The sequence below is a fragment of the Pseudonaja textilis genome, chromosome 1, assembly GCF_049901715.1.
Source record: "Pseudonaja textilis isolate UNSWEBS1 chromosome 1, rPseTex1.2, whole genome shotgun sequence".
In the NCBI taxonomy this organism is placed as follows: domain Eukaryota; kingdom Metazoa; phylum Chordata; class Lepidosauria; order Squamata; family Elapidae; genus Pseudonaja; species Pseudonaja textilis.
In genome coordinates this window covers 322512761-322537101 of record NC_141990.1, presented here as the reverse complement: position 1 = coordinate 322537101, position 24341 = coordinate 322512761, and the positions used below count along the sequence as shown (strand labels likewise).

At 46.6% G+C, this 24341-nt stretch overlaps 1 protein-coding gene across 3 annotated transcripts in view; it reads left to right on the top strand.

Moving 5' to 3' along the window:
• The window catches only part of MIER2 (MIER family member 2), an 80165-nt gene extending 58328 nt beyond the window's left edge, over window positions 1-21837 (top strand). For 2 of the 3 annotated variants that reach the window (XM_087922676.1, XM_087922675.1), the window contains exons 9-13: window positions 846-927; window positions 7901-7995; window positions 14509-14612; window positions 16814-16950; window positions 20154-21837. In XM_087922676.1, coding sequence (XP_087778802.1) covers window positions 846-927; window positions 7901-7995; window positions 14509-14612; window positions 16814-16950; window positions 20154-20620 — 885 coding nt within the window. In that variant the 3' untranslated portion in view covers window positions 20621-21837. The remainder of the gene's footprint in view (window positions 1-845; window positions 928-7900; window positions 7996-14508; window positions 14613-16813; window positions 16951-20153) is intronic. The other variant, XM_087922677.1, reaches the window with a different exon arrangement.
• The last annotated feature ends 2504 nt before the right edge of the window (window positions 21838-24341 follow it).

The window sequence follows — 24341 nt, the reverse complement described above, 5'->3', positions numbered from 1 at the left end:
GAGGACATGGAGGAGAACATGGAGAGGAGGAGGTGTGGTAGAGAAGGAGGACACGGAAGAGGAGAGGAGGAGCAGGAGAAGGACATGGAGGAGGTGGAGGAAGGGGAGGTGGTGGAGAAGAAGGACATGGAGGAGAACATGGAGAGGAGGAGGTGTGGTGGAGAAGGAGGACACGGAAGAGGAGAGGAGGAGCAGGAGAAGGACATGGAGGAGGAGGAGAGGTAGACAGGAGGAGGACATGGAGATGGAGGAAGGGGAGGTGGAGGACATGGAGGAGAACATGGAGGACACGGAAGAGGAGAAGGAGGACACGGAAGAGGAGAGGAGGAGCAGGAGAAGGACATGGAGGAGGTGGAGGAAGGGGAGGTGGTGGAGAAGAAGGACATGGAGGAGAACATGGAGAGGAGGAGGTGTGGTGGAGAAGGAGGACACGGAAGAGGAGAGGAGGAGCAGGAGAAGGACATGGAGAAGGTGGAGAGGTAGACAGGAGGAGGACATGGAGATGGAGGAAGGGGTGGTGGTGGAGAAGGATGCCATGGAGGAGGAGGAGGTGGTGGAGAGGAGGAATTGGAGGAGAAGGACTGTGGGGTCCTTGGTGCTCCCTGAGCTTGGTTGTTTTCTTGCACACGTTTCTTCATAATGCCACTTAGGGGCGCTGCAGTTGAGCCTGGTTCCTCCTCAGCCATTGTTATCCTATCGTTTCTGTGCACGGTGCCAGACAACGACAAGGTCTCACTGCTTCTTCCCATCCCCTTCCCTGCTCAGGTTCCTGCTTCTCAGCAGCCTCTTTCTTGTCCCCATAGCCAGAGCTGCTTTTCCAATCGTCCTCGTTGTGTCTCCCACAGGCGCTCTACGAATTGGTGAAATGTAACTTCAACGCAGAAGAAGCTTTACGGCGACTCCGGTTCAATGTGAAGGTCATTCGAGGTGAGACAGAAGGAAAGTTCTTCTACCTTTCTCTTTTTTCTATCTTTCTGTTGTTTGGCAGAAGCTCTGTGGTCCCACTGGAACCCGCCCACCCCTCTCCCCCGGATTCCCCAAGTTCACCTTTTCAAACCTGGTGCCCCTGAGGAGAACAGGTAGTCCTCGGCTTAAAACAGTTCGCTTCGTGAGCGTTGGAAGCTATAATGGTCCTGAATACAGTGACTTGTGACTGTTTTTCACACTTCTTTTGATGATCCGGGGTGTGGCACAAAGGCAACACAGATAAGCAATAAGAGTCCCCTTAGTATCTCCAACTTTGTCCAGGTTACCTTCTGGGCTTGAGAAAAATTCTCCCAGGAACAGCCTTTGACTGTAGAAAATAGTAGTCCAAAACAAGGTACACACAAACTGTAACTTAAAATCCAAACAAACCAAACTGAAATAATTAGTTTGGCAGGGCAGGAGCAAGAATTTCCGACTTGAAAGCACGGCAAAACTCACACTGTTGGGAAGATGCCAGGAACCCAGATAAGCCACAATGATACAAGATAAATTCACGTTTGCTCCCAACAACTTGCCGTGCGCAGCTTCCTCTTTTATACACTTTGTTCCCAGCTGCAGCTAATGAAGGGAATCAGGACCCTTTCCTTCCCCATAAGCCACGCAACCCATGTTGCTCCCTTCTCCATTCCTCCCTGCATGCCCTAGGATGAAGAGGGGGTGGGCCTGGGTCTTCCTCTGAACTCTCTCTCCCTTGTTCTCCCCCTCTCCTGCTCTGCCCAGCCAGACTTTGCCCTTCCCCAGTTTCTTCCACAGCCAACGGAACCACACTCCCACTCCCTGTCAGCTGTTCAGCTTTCTCCACCGAGTCAGATTCTGACAGGGGCACAACACTTATGACCATGGTCACGTGATCAGAATTCAAACACTTGGCAACTGGCTCCTATTTATGACGTTCACAGTTTCCCGGGATCATGTGATCACATTTTGCGACCTTCCGATGATCAAAGTCAATGGGAAAGCCAAAGATTCACTTAACAACCTGTGTTAGTAACTTAACAACTGCAGGGATTCACTTAACAGCTGTGGCAAGTAAAGTGGAGCAAAATTCACTTAACAACTGTCTCGCTTAGCAACAGAAATTTTGGGCTTCATTGTGGTGGTAAGTCAAGGACTGTATGTACTTATTACATTTAAAGAAACAAAATGAAATAAAGGTGTAAGGAGACTTGGTAGATAAAGAATAAAGTGCCACTAAATGAACAAAGGGGACGCGGTTGCTCAGGGGCTGATGCTGAGCTTGTCGATCAGAAAGGTTCGGCAGTTCAGCGGTTCAAATCCCTAGCGCCGCATCATGGAGTGAGCTCCCGTTCCTTGGACCAGCTTCTGCCAACCTAGCAGTTCGAAAGCATATGAAAAATGCAAGTACAAAAATAGGCACCACTTTGGTGGGAAGGTAACAGCATTCTGTGCGCCTTTAGCGTTTAGTCATGCCAGCCACCTGACCACGGAGACGTCTTCGGACAGCGCTGGTTCTTCTTCAGCTTTGTAACGGAGATGAGCAGCGCCCCCTAGAACCAGAAACAACGACTAGCATGCATGTGCAAGGGGAACTTTTACCTTTATGAACAAAATGTTTGCAAATACCACCAAATTTGAATTTCCTTGTCTCATTAATTTATTATTGAAAAGTATAGAACTAAGTTTCTTATATCATTTTAACTAGAAATCTCTAGTTATTACTATTATAAGAGCATTCACGTCTGTCTAGGCATTGATATTTGTGTATAGATGAATTAAATTATTGGATTAAATTTGATTAAATTATTGATATTTGTGTATGGATAGATTATTGGATTAAATCTGGATTAAAAATTAATATGTATCGCTAATCCATATGCATTATGCCATAATACATACATACATACATACATACATACATAAATAAATATTGGTAGCACTACTGTTGGTACAGGTGGTCCTCAACTTACAACCACAGTTGAGCCTGACATTCCTGTTGTTAAAGTGAGACATTTGTTAAGTGCGTTTTGTCCCATTTTACAATCTTACCTGCCACAGATATTAAGCGAATCTCCGCAGTTGTTAGCTTAGTAACACGGTCGTTAAGCGAATCTGGCTTCCCCATTGTCTTGGCTTGTCAGAAGGTCGCAAAGGGGGATCACGTGACCCCAGGACCTTCAGCCGTCATAAATATGAATCAGTTGCTAAGCGCCTGAATTCTGGTCACCATGAGATACTGCAATAAGTGTGGGGAAAAAAATGACATAAATCACTTTTTTTTCAGTGATGTTGTAACTTCGGTCATTAAATGAACTTTTGTAAGTCGAGGACTGCCTGTATTCCTTTAAAAGGAAAAGAAATAGAAAGGAAAGGGGAGGGGGGAGGATTAAAAAAAAAAGAAAGAAAAGAAAAAGGTTGATTAAAGGTAAAGGTTACCCATAGATCAATTTCACCCCCCGAGCGGATGTTTTAAACCTGGATTTCCAGTTTAATCTCAGCCCTTAAATGTGAAGAGAAGGAAAGGCTGCTGGGTTAACAAAAGATCCATCCTGCCAAAGACGTGGTTGAAAACATAGACAGAACAGAGCCCCCTATCCAGGTGGATTCAAGGACAAGAGTTAATGAAGAATTAATCAAGGTGAAGGGAAGAGGTTTGAACACCTCACTGAGCCATATTACACTTAGCTCTGAGACGTCCTCCAAACCAGCAGTGATTAAGACGGAGAATGTTGGCTACCTTAGGAAGCCAGGCTTTGTTTTCGAGTTTGAACATCTAAATGAGGGGCGTCAAACTCGCGTCGTCACGGCAGCGTCACATGACGCATAGGGACTTTCCCCCCCCTTCCTTAAACCGGGCAGGAGTGGGGGGGCCAGTATGTGACGCATCTGGCCTGCGAGTTTGACACCCCCTGATCTAAATCGTTTGTGTAGGTCTGAAGGAGGTTCGATCGTGCACTTAAATGTCCTCTTCCAGCTTCTGTATGACAGAATAATAGAGTTGGAAGGGACCTCGGAGGTCTTCTAGTCCAACCCCTTGCTCAAGCAGGAGACCTTATAGTATACCATTTCAGACAAATGGCTGTCCAATCTCTTGTTTAAAACATCCAGTGTTGGAGCATTCGTAACTTCTGGAGTCAAGTAGTTCCGCTGGTTAATTGTTCTCACTGACGGGAAATTTCTTCTTCTGGGTTTTGGGTTGCTTTTCTCCTTGATTACTTTCCACCCATTGCTTCTTGTCCTGCCTTCAGGTGCTTTAGAGAATAGCTTGACTCCCTCTTCTTTGTGGCAAACCCTGAGATACTGGAAGACTGCTCTCATGTCACTCCAGGTCCTTCTTCTCATTAATCTAGACATAGCAATAGCAGTTAGACTTATATACCGCTTTATGGTGCTTTACAGCCCTCTCTAAGCAGTTTTACAGGGTCAGCCTGTTGCCCCCAACGATTTGGGTCCTCCTTTTACCCACCTCGGATGGATGGAAAACTGAGTCAACCTTGAGCCTTGATACCCAATTCCTAGTGTTTTAGTATTTAGTATTTATTTGATTTGTCAATCGCTCACAAGATACAGGTATAAGAATAAATAAAGTGTTGAATACATGAGATAGATACGTATAAGAAAAATAAAAAGAAACAATAGGACAGGGACGGTGGGCACGTTGGTGCACTTATGCATGTCCCCTACAGACCTCTTAGGAAAGGGGTGAGGTCAATAGTAGACAGTCTAAGGTTAAAGTTTTTGGGGTTTGGGGAAGAAACCACAGAGTCAGGTAGAGTATTCCAGGCATTGACCACTCTTGCTTGAAGTCGTATTTCCTGCAATCAAGTTTGGTGCGGTTAACCTTGAGTTTGTATCTATTGTGTGCTCTTGTGTTGTTATGGTTGAAGCTGAAGTATTCATTGACAGGTAGGACATTGCAATGTATGATTTTATATACTGTACTTAAATCGGACCGGAGGTGGCGTCGTTCTAGGTTTTCTAGGTCTAGAGTTTCCTGTGGCTGTTCTTCATATGTTTTGGCCTCCCGGCCGCTAATCATCACGAAAACCTCGAGAATAAGGAGAGGAAGACCAGAGCACAAAAGCAGCAGCATTTTTTTTTCCTTCTCTGATCTATTTTACAAGTAGTCCTCAACTTACGACCACAATGGAGCCTGTGAGTGAGTTTTGCCCCCTTTTACGACTTTCCTTGCCACATTTGTCAAGCGAGCCACTGCAGCTATTAAATTAGTGACACCGTTGTTAAGTGAATGTGGTTCCCCCATTAACGCTGCTGGTCAGAAGGTCCCAAAAGGTGATCACATGACCCCGGGACACTGCCAACCGTCATAAATGTGAGTCAGCTGTCAGGCATCCAAATGCAAATCCTGTGACCATGGGGATGCTGAAACGGCTACAAGTGTGAGAAATGATCCTAACTCGCTTTTTTCAGCACCATTGTGACTTTGAGTGGTCACTAAGGGAACTGTTGTAAGTCAAGGACTACCCGTACTTAACACAGTTCATTTAGAGACCGTTCAAAATTACAACGGCACTGAAGGATGTGCCTTATGACCATTTTTTCACACTTAACGACCGTTGCAGCGTCCCCATGATCAAAATTCAGACACTTGGTGACTGGCTCACGTTTACGACAGTCGCAGTGTCCCACGTGATCCCCTTTTGCGACCTTCAGACAAGCAAAGTCAATGGGGGAAGCCAGATTCCCTTAACGAATGTATGACTCGCTTAGCAACCGTAGTGATTCACTTAAGAACTGTGGCGAGGAAAGTTATAAAACAAGGCAAAGCCTAAACAAAAACGCCTCGCTTAACAAGTGACATTTTGGGCTCCTCGTAAGTCAAGGACCAGCTGTAATCCGGTTGCTAGAATCCTTGCGACCTCTCCCTCTTCCCCTTTCAGTGGATCTTGCTAAGCAGCTTCTGTGTAGCTCGTGCACTTTGTGCGAAAGTGGAAGGACAGAACGTTTCCAAGGCAGTCGTACGCCTCCGGCCTTAAAAGAAAGAAAGAATCGTGGATCAGGGATCAATGCAACAATTAAATGCAGTCACTTCCAATAAAGTCAGGATCTCGTTGCTGAACGATCCGGCAAGACCAGATGAAAATATCCGTCAGTGCTTGGGGATTGAAATATATTTCTCCTTTAAAATATATATATATATATATATCATCTGCCTCAGTTATTGAACAGCTTAAAAAAAAAATCTACATGTCAGGCTACGGAACTTTTCCCATTCACTCAACAAGAATGAACTTCTGAAAACGTATCCAAACGTATTACAAAAAAATTCTTTATTGAGATGAGACCATTCCTGTAGGAGTTCAAAGCAGCGTCTGAGGTCTCTCAAGCATACAGGGATAGATAAGGGAGTTTAGAACCCCTCCCCTTATCTCGATGTGTATTTAGTGAAACAAAAGCCAGTATGTTAATTCCTCCCCACCCGTCTTGTTAAAACGAACTATTCGAGAGATTCCCAACGTACGAAATCTCACTGTGGAATTTTTATGACCTTCTCATCTCCTGGTTGGGCCTCTCAGAGGTGATAGTTCTGGCCATCTGGCTTTTTCTCCCTCCATCGTATCATGTGTGGGTTGTACAAATTCGATCTAAGATTAAATATATTCAGGTTAGATCAAGAAAGGATTTCTTTATCAGCCTCCCCCACCCCTTTTCTGCTTCCACTGAAGAAATGACAGATACACGGATCTGATACTACATGGAGTTCTCTAGTTTCTAAAAGTTTAGGAAAATTAGCTATGATGCTTTTTCTTTATAGAGAATATCTATCTATCTATCTATCTATCTTATCTATCTATATCTATCTTACCTATCTATATCTATCTATATCTATCTATCTATCTATCTATCTATCTATCTATCTAACTATCTTTACCTACCTATCTATTTACCCATGTGTGTGTGTGTGTGTGTGTGTGTGTGTGTGTGTGTGTGTGTGTGTTATTCAGCTTTGTTTGGGTATTTTCCCACGTCATTATAGTTGTGCTTTTAAAGTTGTAGCAACGTTTCGGTAGAATCTCATCTGCCATCATTCGTCTGATGAACACAATACAGAAGCCTGATGATGGCACATGAAATTTTGCCGAAACGTTGCCACAACTTTAAAAGCACAACTATAATGACGTGGGAAAATACCTGAACAAAGCTGAATACCATACATGTAAGTACCCGCAAAAACTTAAGAAAACATGTGTGTGTGTGTGTGTGTGTGTGTGTGTAACGTCTTTCTTTCCTTTCTTTCTTTTTCTTCCTTCTTTCTTTCCTTTCTTTTTCTTCCTTCCTTCATTTCTTTTTCTTTCTTCCTTCCTTTCCTTCCTTCCTTTCTTGTAATCCTCAATGGCACAATTAACCCCCAAATTTCTTTTGCTATGAGAGACAGTTGTTCAGTGAGTTTTGCCCCATTTGACAACCTCTCTGGCCAGGGTTGTTAAGTGAATCACTGCAGTTTTTAAGTTAGTGAATAATTGTTAAGTGAATCGGGCTTCCCCATTGACTTCGCCTGTCGGAAAGTCCCCAAAGGTGATCACATGATCCTGGGGCTCTGCAACCGTCATAAATATGAGTCAGTTGCCAAGCGCCTGAATTTTGCTACAATAGTTGTGTGAACGATGGCCATAAGCCACTTTGATCAGTGCCACTGTAACTTCGAATGGCCACTAAACAAACGTTGTAAGTCGAGAACCACCTTTACAAAAATGACCATTAGAGACCGAGTGCATCTACTGTCAGTAAAATGTGATATTAGGGCAAGAAAATAAGGGGGAAAAAAGTTTGCTAGTCCTGCTTTAATTCTTCTTGATGGCTTTCAAGATTCTGCTCTCTTAACTTACAGCGATAAAGTCAAATTCTACTATTTCTGGCAGTCGTTATTTCCTGACCTGGCCTACCTTGAAGGGCTGACATTTTTTCCCGATTTTTTTTTCTCTCCCCCTTACAGATGAGCTCTGCGCCTGGAGTGAAGAAGAATGCAGAAACTTTGAACATGGATTCCGGGTGCATGGAAAAAACTTCCACCTCATTCAAGCCAACAAGGTAATTTTAAAGCCACCCACTTTCAAAACCAGCCAGGTATCTGTAGGTCCTCTGTGACTGCAGGTGAGTCTCAAGCAGGTGAGTCTCCTTGTGGCCAGGAGCGGGCTGCCATTTTTTTAACAACCGGTTCTCTGGCTGGGTAGGCGTGGCCGGTTGGTCATGTGACTGGGTGGGCGATGTCAGTCATCACACCCAGCCCGCCTCCCAGCGGGGCTAATCCCAACACTGGCTGGCCCTGGCCTCGCCCATTTTTCGGCCTGTTTTTTGGCCTGTTTGGGGGGGGCATTTTCAAGCTGTTTTCAGACCCTTTTTGGGCCATTTTTCCAGCCAAAATCAGCCTGAAAACAGCCCTAAAAACAGACTATTTTGGGCCATTTTCAGGCCATTTCGGGGGGAAAAATCAGCCTGAAAATGCCCCCCAAAACAGCCTGAAAGTCCGAAAAAAACAGGCCATTTTCAGGCTTTTTAGGCCAATTTTCACCCCCAAAATGGCCAAAAACAGCCTAAAAAATAGGTGGGCAGGGCCAGCTGGTGATCTGATTTGCTGGTTCTCCGAACCGTGCAAAATCGGAACAAGGAGTTCAGGTGAACCGGTCCGAACCTGCAGCATCCCACCTCTGATTCTGGCTCCATTGCAAAGGTATAGAAGAAAAGGCTAGGTTGCAGGAGGCTGACTTCATTTCTTACTCCTTGTTACCTTCTTGCATGGTCTGGCAAGTCTGGGCATCGTGATGGCAATTTAGACCAAGGGCGTCCAACCTTAGCAAGTTTAAGACCTGTGAACTTCAACTCCCAGAATTCCTCAGTCAGCCATGTGACTCTGCTAGTCACAACTGACTTTATGGGTGGTGCGCATCTCTGTTTCAAGGTCATTGAGCTGTGTGTAGTCACGACTTCACAGAGCACTGTTACATTCCCACCGAAGTGGTACCTATTTATCCACTCACATTTACCATGCTTTCAAACTGTTAAAGTTAGCAGGAGCTGGGGTGAGGAAAGGAGCTCACCCCCATCACATGGCGCTGGGTTCTTGAACCTGGGCTTTCCAGCCAACAAGCCCAGCACCTTAAGCACTGAGCCACGCGCCTCCACAGTCAGCCATGGTGACTGGGGAATCCTGGGAGTTGAAGTCCACAGGTCTTAAAGTTGCCAAGGTTGAACAGCCCTTCAGGGGCCCAAGGTGTTGTGGTTCGCCGGCAGACGGTGGAGACGGCAGTGGAGTCAGACCGTGAGGAAGAAGGGACCAGTCAGGGAGTCTGGAGAGGACTCGGATGAGACTCCTGCGTCTGATGTAGGGATGGGGCCAGGACCATCTGGGAGTGGAGTGCTGCCGTCGGAGTTCGGCAGCAACGAGGCAGAGGATCCAGGGGAGCCTGCTCCCTATCCGTGCGTGCCCAGAGTTGCTAGAAGGCGAGAGCAGCTGAAACAGAAGGGACGACTCGGGAGTAAGGCTGGGAGGTGATTGCTTCTCCCACAAGGGATAAAAGTCAGACCTCCATGACGAACGCTTTGCAGGAAGCAAGGCAGTTCAATTAGATTCCGAGTCCTCCTTGAAGCTCTGTGAACTTTGGTTAGCTTTTTCTGGTACTTCGGTTGGTTTCTGTTATAATTCATTTGGATACTTCTGTTTTTGGCAGCATTCCACAGCACTGAAAGGCGTGTGCTTATCTTGGGGAACTGTTTTAAGATTAGTTCTGGCTGGGAATTCAAGTAATTCCCAGCATTGCATTAAAATAGGTTTTGCTTTTAAAACAAGTTTGTGTTTCATTATGTTTTACAAAGCTTGGGTCAGAACACAAGGTGGTTAGGAAGGTTACTGGCTTACATGGATTTCTCTCTATGCTCTCAGGTGACGTGGAACACATGCCCACTTTCAAAACCATCCCGATACCTGGGGGTTTAATTTCTTTCACATCCTACCTGCGGGTTTCTGAGGTAACTGTGGGCTACGTGACAGGCCATCCCTGAAGCAGCCCCAGCTTGCGGGAACTGTCTCTTCACAGAATTGCTAAGCAAGGCCGGTTTTAAGTGAGCCGTGCCTGATTTGGCACCTTTTTTTTTTTTTGCCATGGTTATTAAGTGAATCATTGCCATTGTTAAGTAAATCAACGGGTCAGTGAGGGAATCCACCTTCGCTCGTTGATCCTGATGGTCAGAAGCTGGCTGGGAAGGTCACAAATAGTGACTCACATGGCTGAGGGACACTGAAATTGTCATAAATACACGCTGGTTGCCAAATGCCAGAATATTAATCACGTAACTCTGGGGGATGCTGTGACGGTCGTAAGTCGAAGACCAGCTGTAAGTCACTTTTTTTTGTGGTGTTGTAACATGGGACAGTGGCTAAAACCTAAGAATAGGGTAGGGTAGGAATAGGAATAGAATGTAGAGTGGAGTGGAGTGGAATGAAATAGGAATTGAAATAGAATAGAAACTTTATTGTCACTTTGAATGTACACTAATCGGCATACATTAAGATGAAATTTTGTTGCATTCAGCTCTCAAAAGATAACCATGACACATATATCCACATCCACATATACGACACACAGAAAAACATCACAGTCTAATGGTCGTAAGTTGAGGACTACACTGTTACTTTTCTCACCGAAGTGCTACCTATTTATCTACTCTCATTTGCGTGATTTAAAACAGCTAGGCTGGCAGGTGCTGGGATGAAAATGGGAGTTCACTCCATTGTGTGGCACTCTGGCCTCAAACCTGGACCGTTGTTGTGGTTAGCCGGCAGCAGCTGCAGACGGTGGAGGAGAGCGAGGACTCGGATGAGGGGCCGGGACCGTCAGGGAGTGGACGGCTGCCTTCAGGGATTGTGGGGGCTGGCAGCAGTGATGAGGAGGTTCCCGAGGAGCCTGTGCCAAGTGCTTGTGAGCGCAGGAGGATTTGTAGAAGAGAACAGCTGGAGTAGCACAGGCGACTCGGGAGAAAGGATGCGACGTAATGGCCCCTCCTTCCAGGGAATATAAGCCTGGTGTTGGGTATATGAATACTCCAACTGGTTTGGGTGAATAAATATATGAACCTAGGTTTAAGTGTTTGCAGCTTTAAGCACAAAAACTGCAATGTAATCTGATAATTAAGGGTGCGGTTGCAAGCAGCAGTAATAAGGCAGTGAGAGAGACGTAACACTTCCTGGTTGCTGATTCCTGGTCCTTGATCCTGGTTTCTGGTCACTGATTCCTGGTGTTACTGGTCGCTGGTCTGCTGGTCTCTCTGCTATCTGCTGCCTGCTGTTTTACTCCTGTTATGAGACGTCTGCTTGTTGGCTACTGTGCAAGATACCATTTCTACTGAACAAAAGGACTGTTTACTTGGTGAGCTGTGCATACTCAGCGTTGTCTTTGGAGAGAAAGGTATCGGAAGGAGAAGATTTATAAGCAGATAAGAACATTGTATTTACTGTTAATGGACTAGGTAACTGGATGGATATATTGGATACTGACATATGGACTGAATGACACTTCTTAATCTCTGTGTGAATTAAATACCTATTTAAAAACTACAAACAGTGTTTTTGTCTCCAGTGTGTGTATACTCTTGGGCCCAGCCTCTCTCTCATTTGGCTGCCTGGCTTGACTGCTGCTGTACACTCTGCTTGGGGGTTTGTCCCCAAATACTAACACCTGGTTTCAACAGGTTTTTGTATTACAGATAGTTTTTTGTTTTTGTTTTAAACCACATTCATTTATGTCAATCTGTCCTGTTCTACTTTTTAGCCCCGGAGGTTTCCAAAGTGGTTTTCGTGGCTACAGCAGATCATGCTAAACCTGATTTAACAAACCACAGTTACTGTTATTCATTTACTGTTTATTGATTATGGTAATTTGCACTCTGACTACTTGTCAGACGGCAGACATTAAAACATTAAACCTTGTATAGGTGGTCCTCAATTTACAGCCATTCATTTTGTAACCGTTTGAAGTTACAGGAGCCCGGAAAAAAATGACTTGTGATTTTTTTCATACTTACAACACCCCCATGGTCATGTGATTTACATTCGAATGCTTCACAACTGTCTCATATTTATGACCATTACAGTGTCGCAGAGTCATGTGATCCCCTTTTGCGTCCTTCTGACAAGCAAAGTCAATGGGGAAGCCAGATTCACTTAACAGCTGTGTCACTAACTTAATAATTTCACTGATTCACTTAACAACAGTGTCAAGAAAGGTTGTAAAATGGGGCAAAACTCCCTTAAAAACTGTCTTGCTTAGCAATGGAAACATTGGGCTCCGTTGTAGTCGTAAGCCAAGGAGTACCCATAGAACAGAATGCCAACTTGGAATACAGTTAGCCTATCAACTCTGAAGCGAACCTGGCTGAAGCAATCTTGTCCTGCCTCACAGTTGCTCTAAGCCTGAGAGAGGGAAGGGGGGGGGGAGTAGATAACCCGGCTAACAGTCAAAACAAAAAGTTTTCCTGTGGGAACCAAGGTCATCGTAACAGGTGGCTGGTGAAGGAGGAGAGCAGCCTACCAGCCATATTCATTGGACAATGTGACTGATGACACCGGGGAGGAGAGAAGTACTAATCTTTTAATTGGATGAAAACTGCAGGAACTTTCAGAGTTGGTTTTCACCGGCTGTGCCCAGTGGCGGGATTCCAAATTGAGCGCTACCGATTCTGCAGGCTTTGCGTGTGTGCGTGCGCGCCCATGCAGCACTTAAAGATCACTTTGTGCACGCACAGCACTCGAAGATCGCCTGAGCTATTTTTTAGCTCAGCTGAGGCGCAGCAATCCGCTCTGCCGGGCGAATCAGCTGAGCTAAAAGTCAATGGAATAAAGAACGGGAAAGAGTAGGGGAAGGTGGGCGGGGCCAGTCAGAAGTGGTATTTGCCAGTTCTCCTAACTGGCCAAAATTACCACTACAGGTACGCCAAAACAGTCCGAACCAGCTGAATACTACTTCTGCCTATTGCCGATATGATGTATCCAATAAGCCTGTTCCTAGAGGAATCTACCTGCCTCAAGAGTCCTGCTTTCAGTGAGGTGCATTGCTCAGAATGCCGACATATCCCTTGACATACGACCATAATGGAGCCTGCCTGATACAGTCAGAAGTCGTAGTAGCTGTAAACCAGGTCATCACAAGTCTTTCAAAGACTCATCTTCTTATACTGATCCTTGTTACCCTATTAAGGCTACAGGAGGCTACCTATACCTGGCTGGTATAAAAAGGAAGTACATTTTAAATGATCCTGGTATCTGTTTCCCATTCCTAACAGGTCTGAAGATGGCCGGTCTTCCATTCAGTCCTGTCAGAATAGAGCTGGAAGGGACCTTGGAGGTCTTCTAGCCCAACCCCCTGCTCAAACAGGAGATCCTAGACCAGTGGTCGCCAACCAGTGGGTCGCAAGAAAATTTTGGTGGGCCACAGAGAAATCTCACCCACAGAGCATCCCCCCAAAAGCAATTAATCCAGGCTGCGCAGAAACACAAGGCTGCGCCATCCACATAGCCCGCAGGAACACTCCCCACCCACTCACTCTTTACCTGGCAAACTTGCCTGCTAAATTGCTATTTTTCCTTTTTCCGACCATCGTCTGTTCTGCCGTGCCGGGAGATTTAGATTAGCTAGGAAGCAGGAAATGGTTGGATTTCTTGCTTTCCAGCTAGTCTTCAGATCTTCGGCTCTGCTTCCCTTAGGACTAAAGGTTTGCTTGCAAGCAAATTCCGTGCAGACTCACGGCAAGGAAATTTGGGAGACTGGGCTAGCCGATGGCAGATCGATAGATCACTGAATGATTCTGTGAGCAACTCAATCTGCCTGCTTTGCCTGATTTGGGGTAAAAATTGCTTTTTTTAATTTAAAAAAAATCAGTATTTAGATACATGGTGCGTTGTGAGTTAATTTTGTGAATTTGCTTGCTAGCAAATTTTGTGAGTTTGCTTGGAAGCAAATTTTATGTGACAGACTGAGCTAGCCGATGGCAGTTAGATAGATATCTGAATGAAATCTGTGATTCTGTGAGCAACTCAATCTGCCTGCTTTGCCTGATTTGGGGTAAAAATTGCTTTTTTTAATTAAAAAAAATCAATATTTACATACATGGTGTGTTGTGAGTTAATTTTGTGAATTTGCTTGCTAGCAAATTTTATGAGTTTGCTTGGAAGCAAATTTTATGTGACAGACTGAGCTAGTCGATGGCAGATAGAAATCTCTGAATGAAATCTGTGATTCTGTGAGCCACTCAATCTGCCTGCCTGCTTTTGCCTGATTTGGGGTAAAAGTTGCTCTCTTTTTTATAAAAAAAAATTCAATATTTATAATATTTACATACAAGCCATGCCCAGCCAGTCCCATGACCACCAAACCACACCCACAAATTAGGCCACTCCCACAGAACCAGTTAGCGGTCCCTGGGATCTAAAATTATGAGGTCGGTGGGTTCCTGAGGTCTAAAAGGTTGGTGACCCCTGTCCTAGACCATCTCAGACCAGTGGCTGTCCAGTCTTTTCAAACAGCTACTCTCCCTTTTTTCTTGTTTTTGCAGGTCCGGACTCGGTCGGTGGGCGAGTGCGTGGAATACTATTACATATGGAAGAAATCGGAGCGGTACGACTACTTCACGCAACAGACGCGGTTCGGAAGGAAGAAGTACGTCACCCCTCGTGTCATTGGCCATAAGGCAGCCAGGCAGGAATTCCGGTGGAGCTTTTAACCCAAATCCTTAAGGGGTTTGAATCCAGAAATATTGATATGGGCAATTGAAAGGAGGAGCCCAGGATAAGGACATGAGCACACACGCACACCCTTGCTAAAGTCAGGATTTGGTAGAATACAGGTAGTCCTTGACTTACGGCCTTCCATTTAGCGACCGTTTAAAAGTTACAACGGTGCTCAGAAAAGTGACTTTATGGCCGGTCCAAACTCAGAACTGTCGCAGTGGTTCCCCTGATCAAAATTCAGCCGCTTGGCAAACAATATGTATTTATGACCCTTATCTTGTGATCCCCACTTTCAACCTCCCCCAGTTTGCTTCCGACAAGCAAAGGGAACAGAGGAAAGTAGATCTGCTTAAGGACCGCATCATTCACTTAAGAACCGCTGGGTAATTTGTTTCATAACCGCGGCAAGAAAGGTTGTAAAATCGGGCACGGCTCACTTCACAATCTCCTTGCTTGGCGACAAAAAATTTGGCCCCAGTTCTGGTCACAAGCTGAACACTATAAGTCTGAAGTGGGGTGGGAGGGAGGAGAAGGAAGGAAAGAAGGAGGGAAGGACCGTGGTGGTGTGAGAACGCAGCATTGCAGGCCAACTCTGCCCACTGCCAGCAGTTCAGTCCTGACCGGCTCAAGGTTGACTCAGCCTTCCATCGTTCCGAGGTCGGTAAAATGAGGACCCAGATTGTTGGGGGCAATTTGCTGACTCTGTAAACCGCTTAGAAAGGGCTGTAAAAGCACTGTGAAGGTGGTATATAAGGCTAAGTGGGAAGGGAGGGAGGGAGGGAGGGAGGGAGGGAGGGAGGAAGGAAGGAAGGAAGGAAGGAAGGAAGGAAGGAAGGAAGGAAGGAAGGAAGGAAGGAAGGAAGGAAGGGGAGGAAAGGAGTAAGTGAGTGAAGGAAGGAGGGAGGGAGGGAGAGAAGGGAAGGAAAGGGAGGAAAGGAGTGAGGGAGGGAAGAAGGGAAGGAAGGAAGAAGGAAGGAAGGAAGGAAGGAAGGAAGGAAGGAAGGGGGAGGAAAGGAGTAAGTGAAGGAAGGAGGGAGGGAGGGAGAGAAGGGAAGGAAAGGAGTGAATGAAGGAAGGAAGGAGGGAAGGAGAGAAGGGAAGGGAGGAAAGGAGGAAGGGAGGGAAGGAAGGAAGGAAGGAAGGGGAGGAAAGGAGTAAGTGAGTGAAGGAAGGAGGGAGGGAGGGAGAGAAGGGAAGGAAAGGGAGGAAAGGAGTGAGGGAAGGAAGGAAGGACCGTGGTGGCACAGTGGTGAGAATGCAGTACTGCAGGCTGACTCTGCCCACTGCCAGGAGTTCGATCCTCACCGGTTCAGAGTTGACTCAGCCTTCCATCTTTCCAAGGTGGATAAAATGAGGCCCCCAGATTGTTGGGGGCAATTATGCTGACTCTGTAAACGGCTTAGAAGGCTGTAAAACACTGTGAAGCGGTATATAAGTCTGAGCACTATTGCTATTTGCATTTGATTTCTGATTTCCAATTGACCTCATGCCAGACAGAGACAACCAAAGGACAAGGATGTGGCCTGAGCAGGGGATATAAAATGGCCAGGTCTGCCATAGATGGAAACGTTTAATCTTTGGTTTAATCCTACAAAGTCTAGTAGGACTGTAGAGTGAGTGTGGAAGACTGTGAAAACTACAGGTCGTCCTCAACTTACAACAATTCGTTCAGTGACCGTTCAAAGTCTACCACGGCACTGAAAATCGTGACTTATGGCTGTTTTTCAACAGCAGATGCATAGATGCACAATAACGTGATCTAAATTCAGATGCTTGGCATCTGGTTCACATTTATGACGACGACGGGGTGCCCAGAGGTCACGCGATCCCCTTTTGCGACCATCTGACAAGCCAAGTCGACGGGGGAGGCCAGATTCAACCGGGTTACTAACTCATCGACTGCAGCAATTCACTTAACAGTGGTGGCAAGAAAGGTCGTAAAATGAGGCAAAGCTCACTTCATCAAAGTCTCACTTCCCAACAGAAATTTTTTTGGGGGTGTGTGTGTGTCAATTGTGGTCGTAAGTCAAGGATTGCCTGTAGTCTTGGGGTTGTTTTGTTTCGTTTTGTTTGTTCCCACCTAACATGTTTTCCCTCTTTGTCTCTTCTTTGTCTCTCCCAACTCCGTAGGGATTACGTGGATAACTTCTTAGATGGCGGGGAAGCGGAAAGCGCCAGCCGCGCGCGAAGCTCTCCGCCCATCGCGTCGGCCACCGGCTGCCTGGACTCCTGTTTCAACCCGGATCATTTAACAATGGAGACCGCAGGTACGTTGTTGTTGTTATACACCCTAGCAGAATCTGCAGGGGAGTCAGTCAGGCAGGCAAAATATGTGAGATAAACATTTTTGTAGCTTACACTCAGTAAAACAGATACACAGTGCTAATTAAATAATTTATTCCAGTAAGAGTTAAAGCATAGTCAAACAGTCCATATATCATTCACTAGTTCAGTCCGTCCAGGGTGTATTCAGTTGCAAATTCCAGTGTTGAAAAAGAGAGGTCAGTAAACTTACAAATATCAGTCCAGTAATATATCTCCTCGCAGTAGAGATATGAAGAACTCAAAAAACTCCTCTCTTCCTTCAGCAACTCAGCAGTAGGGAAACACACAGCTAACAAACCATGCAATCCAGTAATTGTCAGTAATTGCCAGCAATCAATCAGGTTCTCTTGCTCCCTCTTATGGTGGTTTCACACCGCACCCAAAATTACATGCTTTGCAGTTTTAAAGTGACACACACTTAAACTTACAATCATAGTTTATATATATTATTTTACCCAAACTACGTTAGGTAACCTATGTTATTCCTAACAACACGATTGCACGTCTTCCTCGGTGCCGGTAACTCACCGGGGCCGGTTAGTCCTGCGTGTGGGTGCATCGAAAGAAAGAAGAGGTAGGATCGCTTGTATCTTAGGAACAGAAAGCCTGCATGGATTTAGATAGCATTCGACATCTGGCTCCTGCCCGTCCAGAAGAGGAAACAAAAAATCTGGATGCCTTTCATATAAAAAAAATACATTACATTGCCCTGTAATAAGCCCAAGTTGAGCTGAGCTGAATTGAATCAGAATAGAGCTGGAAGGGACCTTGGAGGTCCTCTAGTCCATCCCCCTGCTCAAACCAGAGAACCTGTACCATTTCAGACAAGTGACTCTCCAGTCTCTTCTTAAAAACCACCAGTGATGAAACACCCACCATTTCTGGAGGCAAGGAGTTCCACTGGTTAATTGTTCTCACTGTCAGGAAGTTTCTCCTTAATTCCAGGTTGCTTCTCTCTCCTTGGTTAGTTTCCATCCGTTGTTTTTTGGTCCTGCCTTCTGCTGCTTTGGAGAATAGCTGGACTCCCTCCCCTTCTTTGGGGCAGCCCCTCAAATATTGGAACATTGCTACCCTGTTTCCCACCCCCTCACCCCCCAGTCCTTCTTTTCTCTAGCTAGCCATGCAACCGTTCTTCATATGTTTTAGTCTCCAGGCCTTTTATTCATCCTAGTGAAGACTGGACAGCCACTCGTCTGGAATAGTATGGGGACTCAAGCTGGAGAGGTGGGTTGGACTAGAGGATCTCCAAGGTCCTCTCCAACTCTGTCATTTTATTCTTACCCAAGGCTAAAAGTACGGAGATCTGCCAAACTTAGGGGGAAGGTTGCCTAGGGCACGGGCTTCAACGAAAAAGGCAGGCTTCCCAGCTCCCAGCAGAAGGCAATATTAATAGCAATATTAATAACAACAACAACAAGAGTTGGAAGGGACCTTGGAGGTCCTCTAGTCCAACCTCCTTCTCAGGCAGGAAACACGATAACATTTCAGACAAATGGCTGTCCGGCCTCTTCTTTTAAAATTTCCAGGGATGGAACGGCCACAATTTCTGGAGGCAAATCGTTCCACGGATTAATTGATTGTTCTCACTGTCAGGAAATTTCTAATTCTTTGATTCGTTTCCACCCATTGCTTCTTGTTCGGTCTTCAATTGCTTTGGAGAATAGGTTGACCCCTTTCTTCCTTGTGGCAATCTCTTAGATATTGGAACACTGCTATCCTCTCAACCCTACACCTTCACTACAGCAGGTAACCCAATTCCTGCAACCGTTCTTCGTCTGTTTTAGCCTCCAGTCCCCTAATCCTCTTGGTTGCTCTTCTCTCCCAGTGCGGCCTTACTAAGGCATTATAAAGTGGTACTTCTCTCCCCCTGTTAATGCAGCCTAAGACTGTTGGCAGCTGCCACACACTGCTGGCTCATGTTTAAACGATTGTCTACTAGGAGTCCAAGATCCCTCTCGCAGTTACTACTGTGGAGATGTTTTAGAAGGAAGGGATAAGAATCGTGTCTTCCCTCTCTGATCTGTAGGACTGTTAATGTGGTCCCGCGGATAACCTGGCTGTCAGGATTCCGGCAGTTACCCCACCCCCCATTTAAATCAGGAGTCTCGAGCCAAACTTCCAAAACTTCAAAAGGATTTATTGGGAGTTAACATGTCCGGCACTGCCTGGGTGTAGCCAACTCTTGAGACACATCATTCACTGTCACCCTTGACCCTGATTTTTCCCCTCCACCTCACCCCCTGCGTGTATCGCAATTCATATTCTCCAATGGGACACCTCCATAGCTGTTAGTGATTGGGGGCAAACCCCCAAACAGAATGTGCAGCAGCAGTCAAGCCAGGCAGCCAAATGAGAGAGGAAGGGCCCTAGAGTTTACACACACTGATGACAAACACTGTTTTTTGTAGTTTAAATAGTTGTTTAATCCAATTAGAGTTTAAACATTGTCAATCAGTCCATATGTCATTCACATATATATCCATTCAGTAACTTAGTCCATTCACTAGTCAGTTCTATATCCTTATCTGCTTGTAAAGATATCTTCTCCTCTGATACCTTTCCTTTTGAAGACAACGCTGAGTATTCACAGGATATCAGCACATCAATGAAATAGTCCTTTCGTTCAGGTATTCAAACAGTTGTAGCAAACAGTAGCAAATAAACAGTAGCAAGCAGACAAAACAAGCAGAGAGAGGTTACGTTTCTCTTACTGCCTTTTATTGCCGTTTGTAACCGCACCCTTAATTAGTTAATTACAAGCAGTTTGGTGCTTAAAGCTACAAGTTACAAACGCCCAAACCTTGGTTTTATATATTTATTCACCCAAACTTAGTTGGTGTATCAATGTTATACCCAACAATAGCCCAGAGTCATCAATCATACTCTCCAGTTAGAATTTTGCTTGGCAGAAACTTCAGTCGCCTGGAAACTATCTTTGAAAACATTTATGGAATGCACTTTTGTTATCAACTCTAAAAAGACCATAGGAATATTTTATGAGTTGACACTGGCCCAGTGTCATATCTATATTGCTCAGCTACCCAGACCGAAAAAGCTCAGGGCAGTTTATGAAAGGCAAGTTAATGAGTGATACTGAATCGGTTGGAATTTTTCCCCCTCTTTACACCCCTCCAATCCCCTGCAGAGCCATTGAGCATCGAAAGCGCAGCCTGCAGTCTCGGGAGCACCAGCGAATCCGGGCACGGCTACGAGTGCAGCACGCCTTCGGAAACAAACTGTTCCTTCGACCCCCCCGAGGAGGTGCCCCCCGCCAGCCGTGTCCCGCCGTACCTTCAGCACCCACCAAACCCCTCCGAAGGCGGTTTCTACCAGATGGCTGCGACGGACAAGCAGGAGGAACCCTTGCGGTGCTCGGGAGACGTCGTCCCCGTGGACTTCGCCCCTCTCCCCGAGAGTGTCACGGAAAGATTACCTTTAATTTCCAGCCACGCGGGACTGGAGGGTGATCCAGAGACGTTGGTGGCCCCCGCGCAAGTGTCCTTAGCTGTCCCTGATTTCAGCCTCCTGGGTCTTGGAGAAGTCGATAGCCTCCTGACCACACCGCAAACCTGTCCGGCGCCCGTGGCCCATTCAGACTCAGTGTCTCAGTGACAGTGGCCACCGAGAGGTCCACGGTAGGCCAGGAGCTGACTCGGATTCCGGGGGAGGGGGAGACGAGGGGACGAGAGATCGAAGATCTCGGCTGGACGGTTCTCTTTTCCTGGTCCTTGGTGGCAAGCTCGCTGCTCCTCCCCTTCCGAAATCCGAGGGGCACCGGTTCTCCCGCCAGCCCTACCCCGTCCCCCGGCAGTTCCAGTGTCTCTCCGGCAAAACCAAACACCTCCGTCACAATCTCCTGTGCAGCTGTCGCAGGAGCTGGCCGAAGGGAACCGTGACCCCCATGGGGTCATCACGGACTGGGGCCCCTCTAAGCCATGCGAGACAGACCGAGTCTCCCACCCCCACCCACCCCTCTCCCCCCACCCGCCGTCTCCACCATTCAGCCAAAAACCTCAGATTGCCAGCGGGGGTGGGGGGGAGGCATTTGGGCCTCAGAACGGACACTCTGCAGGGAGGAAGGCTGACTGCCAGCACTTTGAAGAGGCACAGGGCTGGACGGGATGCGCGCGCGCGTGTATGTGTGTGGAATGCAAGGTTTCCTGGAGCGCAGGACTGGACGTAGAAATGCATCGGGTTCCTAATCACCGGAGCAAAATAGGGTAGAGAATCCCTGCGTTTTTAGTTTCATCAATGTCAGGACGGGTATCTCCCCTCGTTCGGGTACCCCTGCTTTGCTGAGGGTGGGTGGGAGCGTCTGATCGTGTGGCTATACATGCACGCCGGCGCACGTGCATAGGTGGGACGACTTGTTGCCAAATTTTGTGACTGCCCTCCCCCCCGTGTTGTTAGAACGAGCGGAAACCCTGTTGGGTTTTCCTATTTTCTCCTCCCTGAGACCTTTTCCTCGGAATCGGGGGCAGGTTTGGGGCAGAAAAGGGCCTCTGAATTTTATATTTGTCCACCCTGGCCACTTCAACTCCCAGAATTCCCAAGCTGGCCTTTGTGGACTTCAACTCCCAGAATGCCTCAGGCAGCCATGCTGCCTGAGGCATTCTGGGAGTTGAAGTCCACCCCTCTTCAACGTTGCCCTAGTTCAGAAACACTGCCCTGCAGGAATCGCTCACGAGGCTTTTTAGTGAAGAACCTGTGCAAGTAGGAAGACAAAGGAGGAAGGAGCAGAAAAGAGAGGAATTCGGCCTAGCAGCATCTTTGGGTGGTATTCAGCGGCCCCCGTTTTTTTCCTTGCCTGTCCCCCTTCACCCCACCCCGCCCCAAAAAAGCATACATTCCACGTTTAGCAGAGGGATTTCACGCAAGGGAGAGATTTGAAGGAGGTGACAAAAAAACCCACCCTCTGATCCTGCCCTCTTTTATTTTTGCTAGAGAGAGAGAGAGATTTTTCGCAACCTCCTCCATTTTGCAGCCGTTCTAGCGCTGCTGCTTCTTCCGTGTGCCAAACGCAGACTTGGAGGGTGGGCTTTTGGGGTTGGGGTACCGAGAGAGGAGTAAGAGAGGGAAAGGGGGTCAGGAAGAGTTTCTCTCCACTTTCTCCACGCTTGGTGGTTTGGACCGCGCCGAAATGTTGGCAGGATCAGTAAGGACAACGACAGTGCCATAGACGCAGCTTCCTTCTCGGCGGTGTTCCCGGATTGCGTTTCAGATCCTTTTTAAATTTTTAAACCGTGAAGTCCCGAAGAGGGGTGGGGTATTGCATTTATACTCTTAAAAGAGAACACTCCTTACCCCCCCCCACCAAACTCTCCTCCCAATTCAACCAGATAAGAGACAGCCCAAGCGTTGCGTTCTCCCCAATTTTCGATAACAACCGGAGCCTTAGCACCGTTAAAGAAATGAAGGGACCACCTTACACCTCATCCGCTACCTTGCTTCCATCCAATCACTGCCTCGTTTGTTTGTGGGCTGTTTCTGCCCCAAGGTGTTTTTTTTGGGGGAGAAGCAAAGGGTGGGGTGGCAGGAGAAAAGCCAGAAATGTTTTGATTTTTGGGGGTGGGTGGGGATTTTTTTTTTTTTAAATCGTTCTAGATCCAGTCACGGAGTTAATCGTCCTTCATCCTCCCCGGCTTTTTTTTGAAGCGGAAGGTCAGTGGTTGACTCACTTACGCCTCTCCCACCACAGACCTTGGAGAGCCTCTGGAAAACAAAAAAGGGAGAGAGAGAGCTTGCAGAAACAAAGGCGCCAGGTCCCGGGGAAGGAAAACCCAACTCCAAAATGAAGCGGTGATGACAAGATGGCGCGGAATCCTCTTTAGGGACCAGCGCTGGTGCTCAACTGGGGGCTGGCTGAGCTGAGGATTCGACGTCCTACAATTAGGGCTTTGCCCTGCAACTCAGCTGAGATGAAATCCCTTTTAGGACTGTCCGAAAAAATGTATTTCTTTCTTTTCTCTCTCTCTCTCTCTCTCTCTCTCTCTCTCTCTCTCTTCCTGTTCTTCGTTAGCATCCAGTGCTCCTCTGGATTCAGTGACACAGACACCCCCAAAAATTGGTTTCATCTGAGTTTCACCATAATATTTGCAGCCCCTCCCAAAAGAACCTTTTTTTTGCAGCAAAACAAGAATTCTCCTTTTTCTAAGGTCCTGTATTTTTTTCTTCCTTCTCCCTTCCCCGCCTGCCTTCCTCATGTAATCCTTGATTATTATTCTGGGGGTTCTGGATTTCGTCACCCCTCCTAGACCGGTCGATCTGCAGCTCTCAGGGTTTTAACATTTCTTCCAAGGGGCTTCACTTCCTTTGTTCTGGATACCATAAGGCGCAATGCACCGCCCCCCCAAGTTTTCAGATTGCCTGTCCATTCCTTTGCACAGGGCTGGGTCCGTCCTTTTGAGGGGACCGTAACACCTTTTTTGATTCCTCGGTGTGTCCCAAGGGTCTCCGAATCGTTCCACCGGATCACGTAAACCCCACCCAGGACGAAACAATGTATTGGCACATGATTTCTCAGGTCACCCAGAAGAAGTTCCACATTCCCCACCTTTTAGACCAACGTCCCAAATGTTTTTCTTCTCTGGCTGCATTCCTAGGTTCTACCAGTAGGGGGCAGAGGTTCTGCGGGTGGATTCCCCCTGTTGGCAGAAAGTTGCAATTGGCAACAGGAAGCTCTTGCGTGACCTTTGCCCTTCGCTGTATTTCAGAAGAGGGCCTTGGGCCATATACGTTTGGGCCCTTCTTGATGGATGTATTCCCCCTTACTACCCCAATCAAACGCCATCTCATTCAGCGCTTCTCAACTCCGGCTACTTTAAGATGTGGATTTCGACTCCCAGAATTCCCAGCCAGCCATGCTGGCTGGGGAATTCTGGGAGTCGAAGTCCACGTATATCTTGAAAAAGTTGCCAAAAGTTAAGAAACACTGACCTAATGGAAGCAACCATCAATCCGTACAATCCCCTTTGTTGATAATGCCCTTTCTCAAACATATATATATATATATATAAATATTTTGCTCTGATGAAATTCTTTTAACATCCTCTTTCCCCTGCTTCCTTTGGAACGGCCCTTTTTCATTCCTTCTGTTTTAATATTTGAAAACGTCTTATTTATACTACGAATTTTCCAACTTTGTTTACATTGGGGGGGGGAGGTGAGTTTATTTTTGTTTTATTTTTTAAGGAATACCGTGCTAATGGGAGGAGGGAAGGCTGAAGATCAGGACAGCTTCTCCTTTTATTCCTTTATTTTGTTACGAAGAGTTCCTTTTTTTTTCTTTTTTAAATATTCATCCGATTTCCTGGTTGCCTCTCTCCCTGCCTTC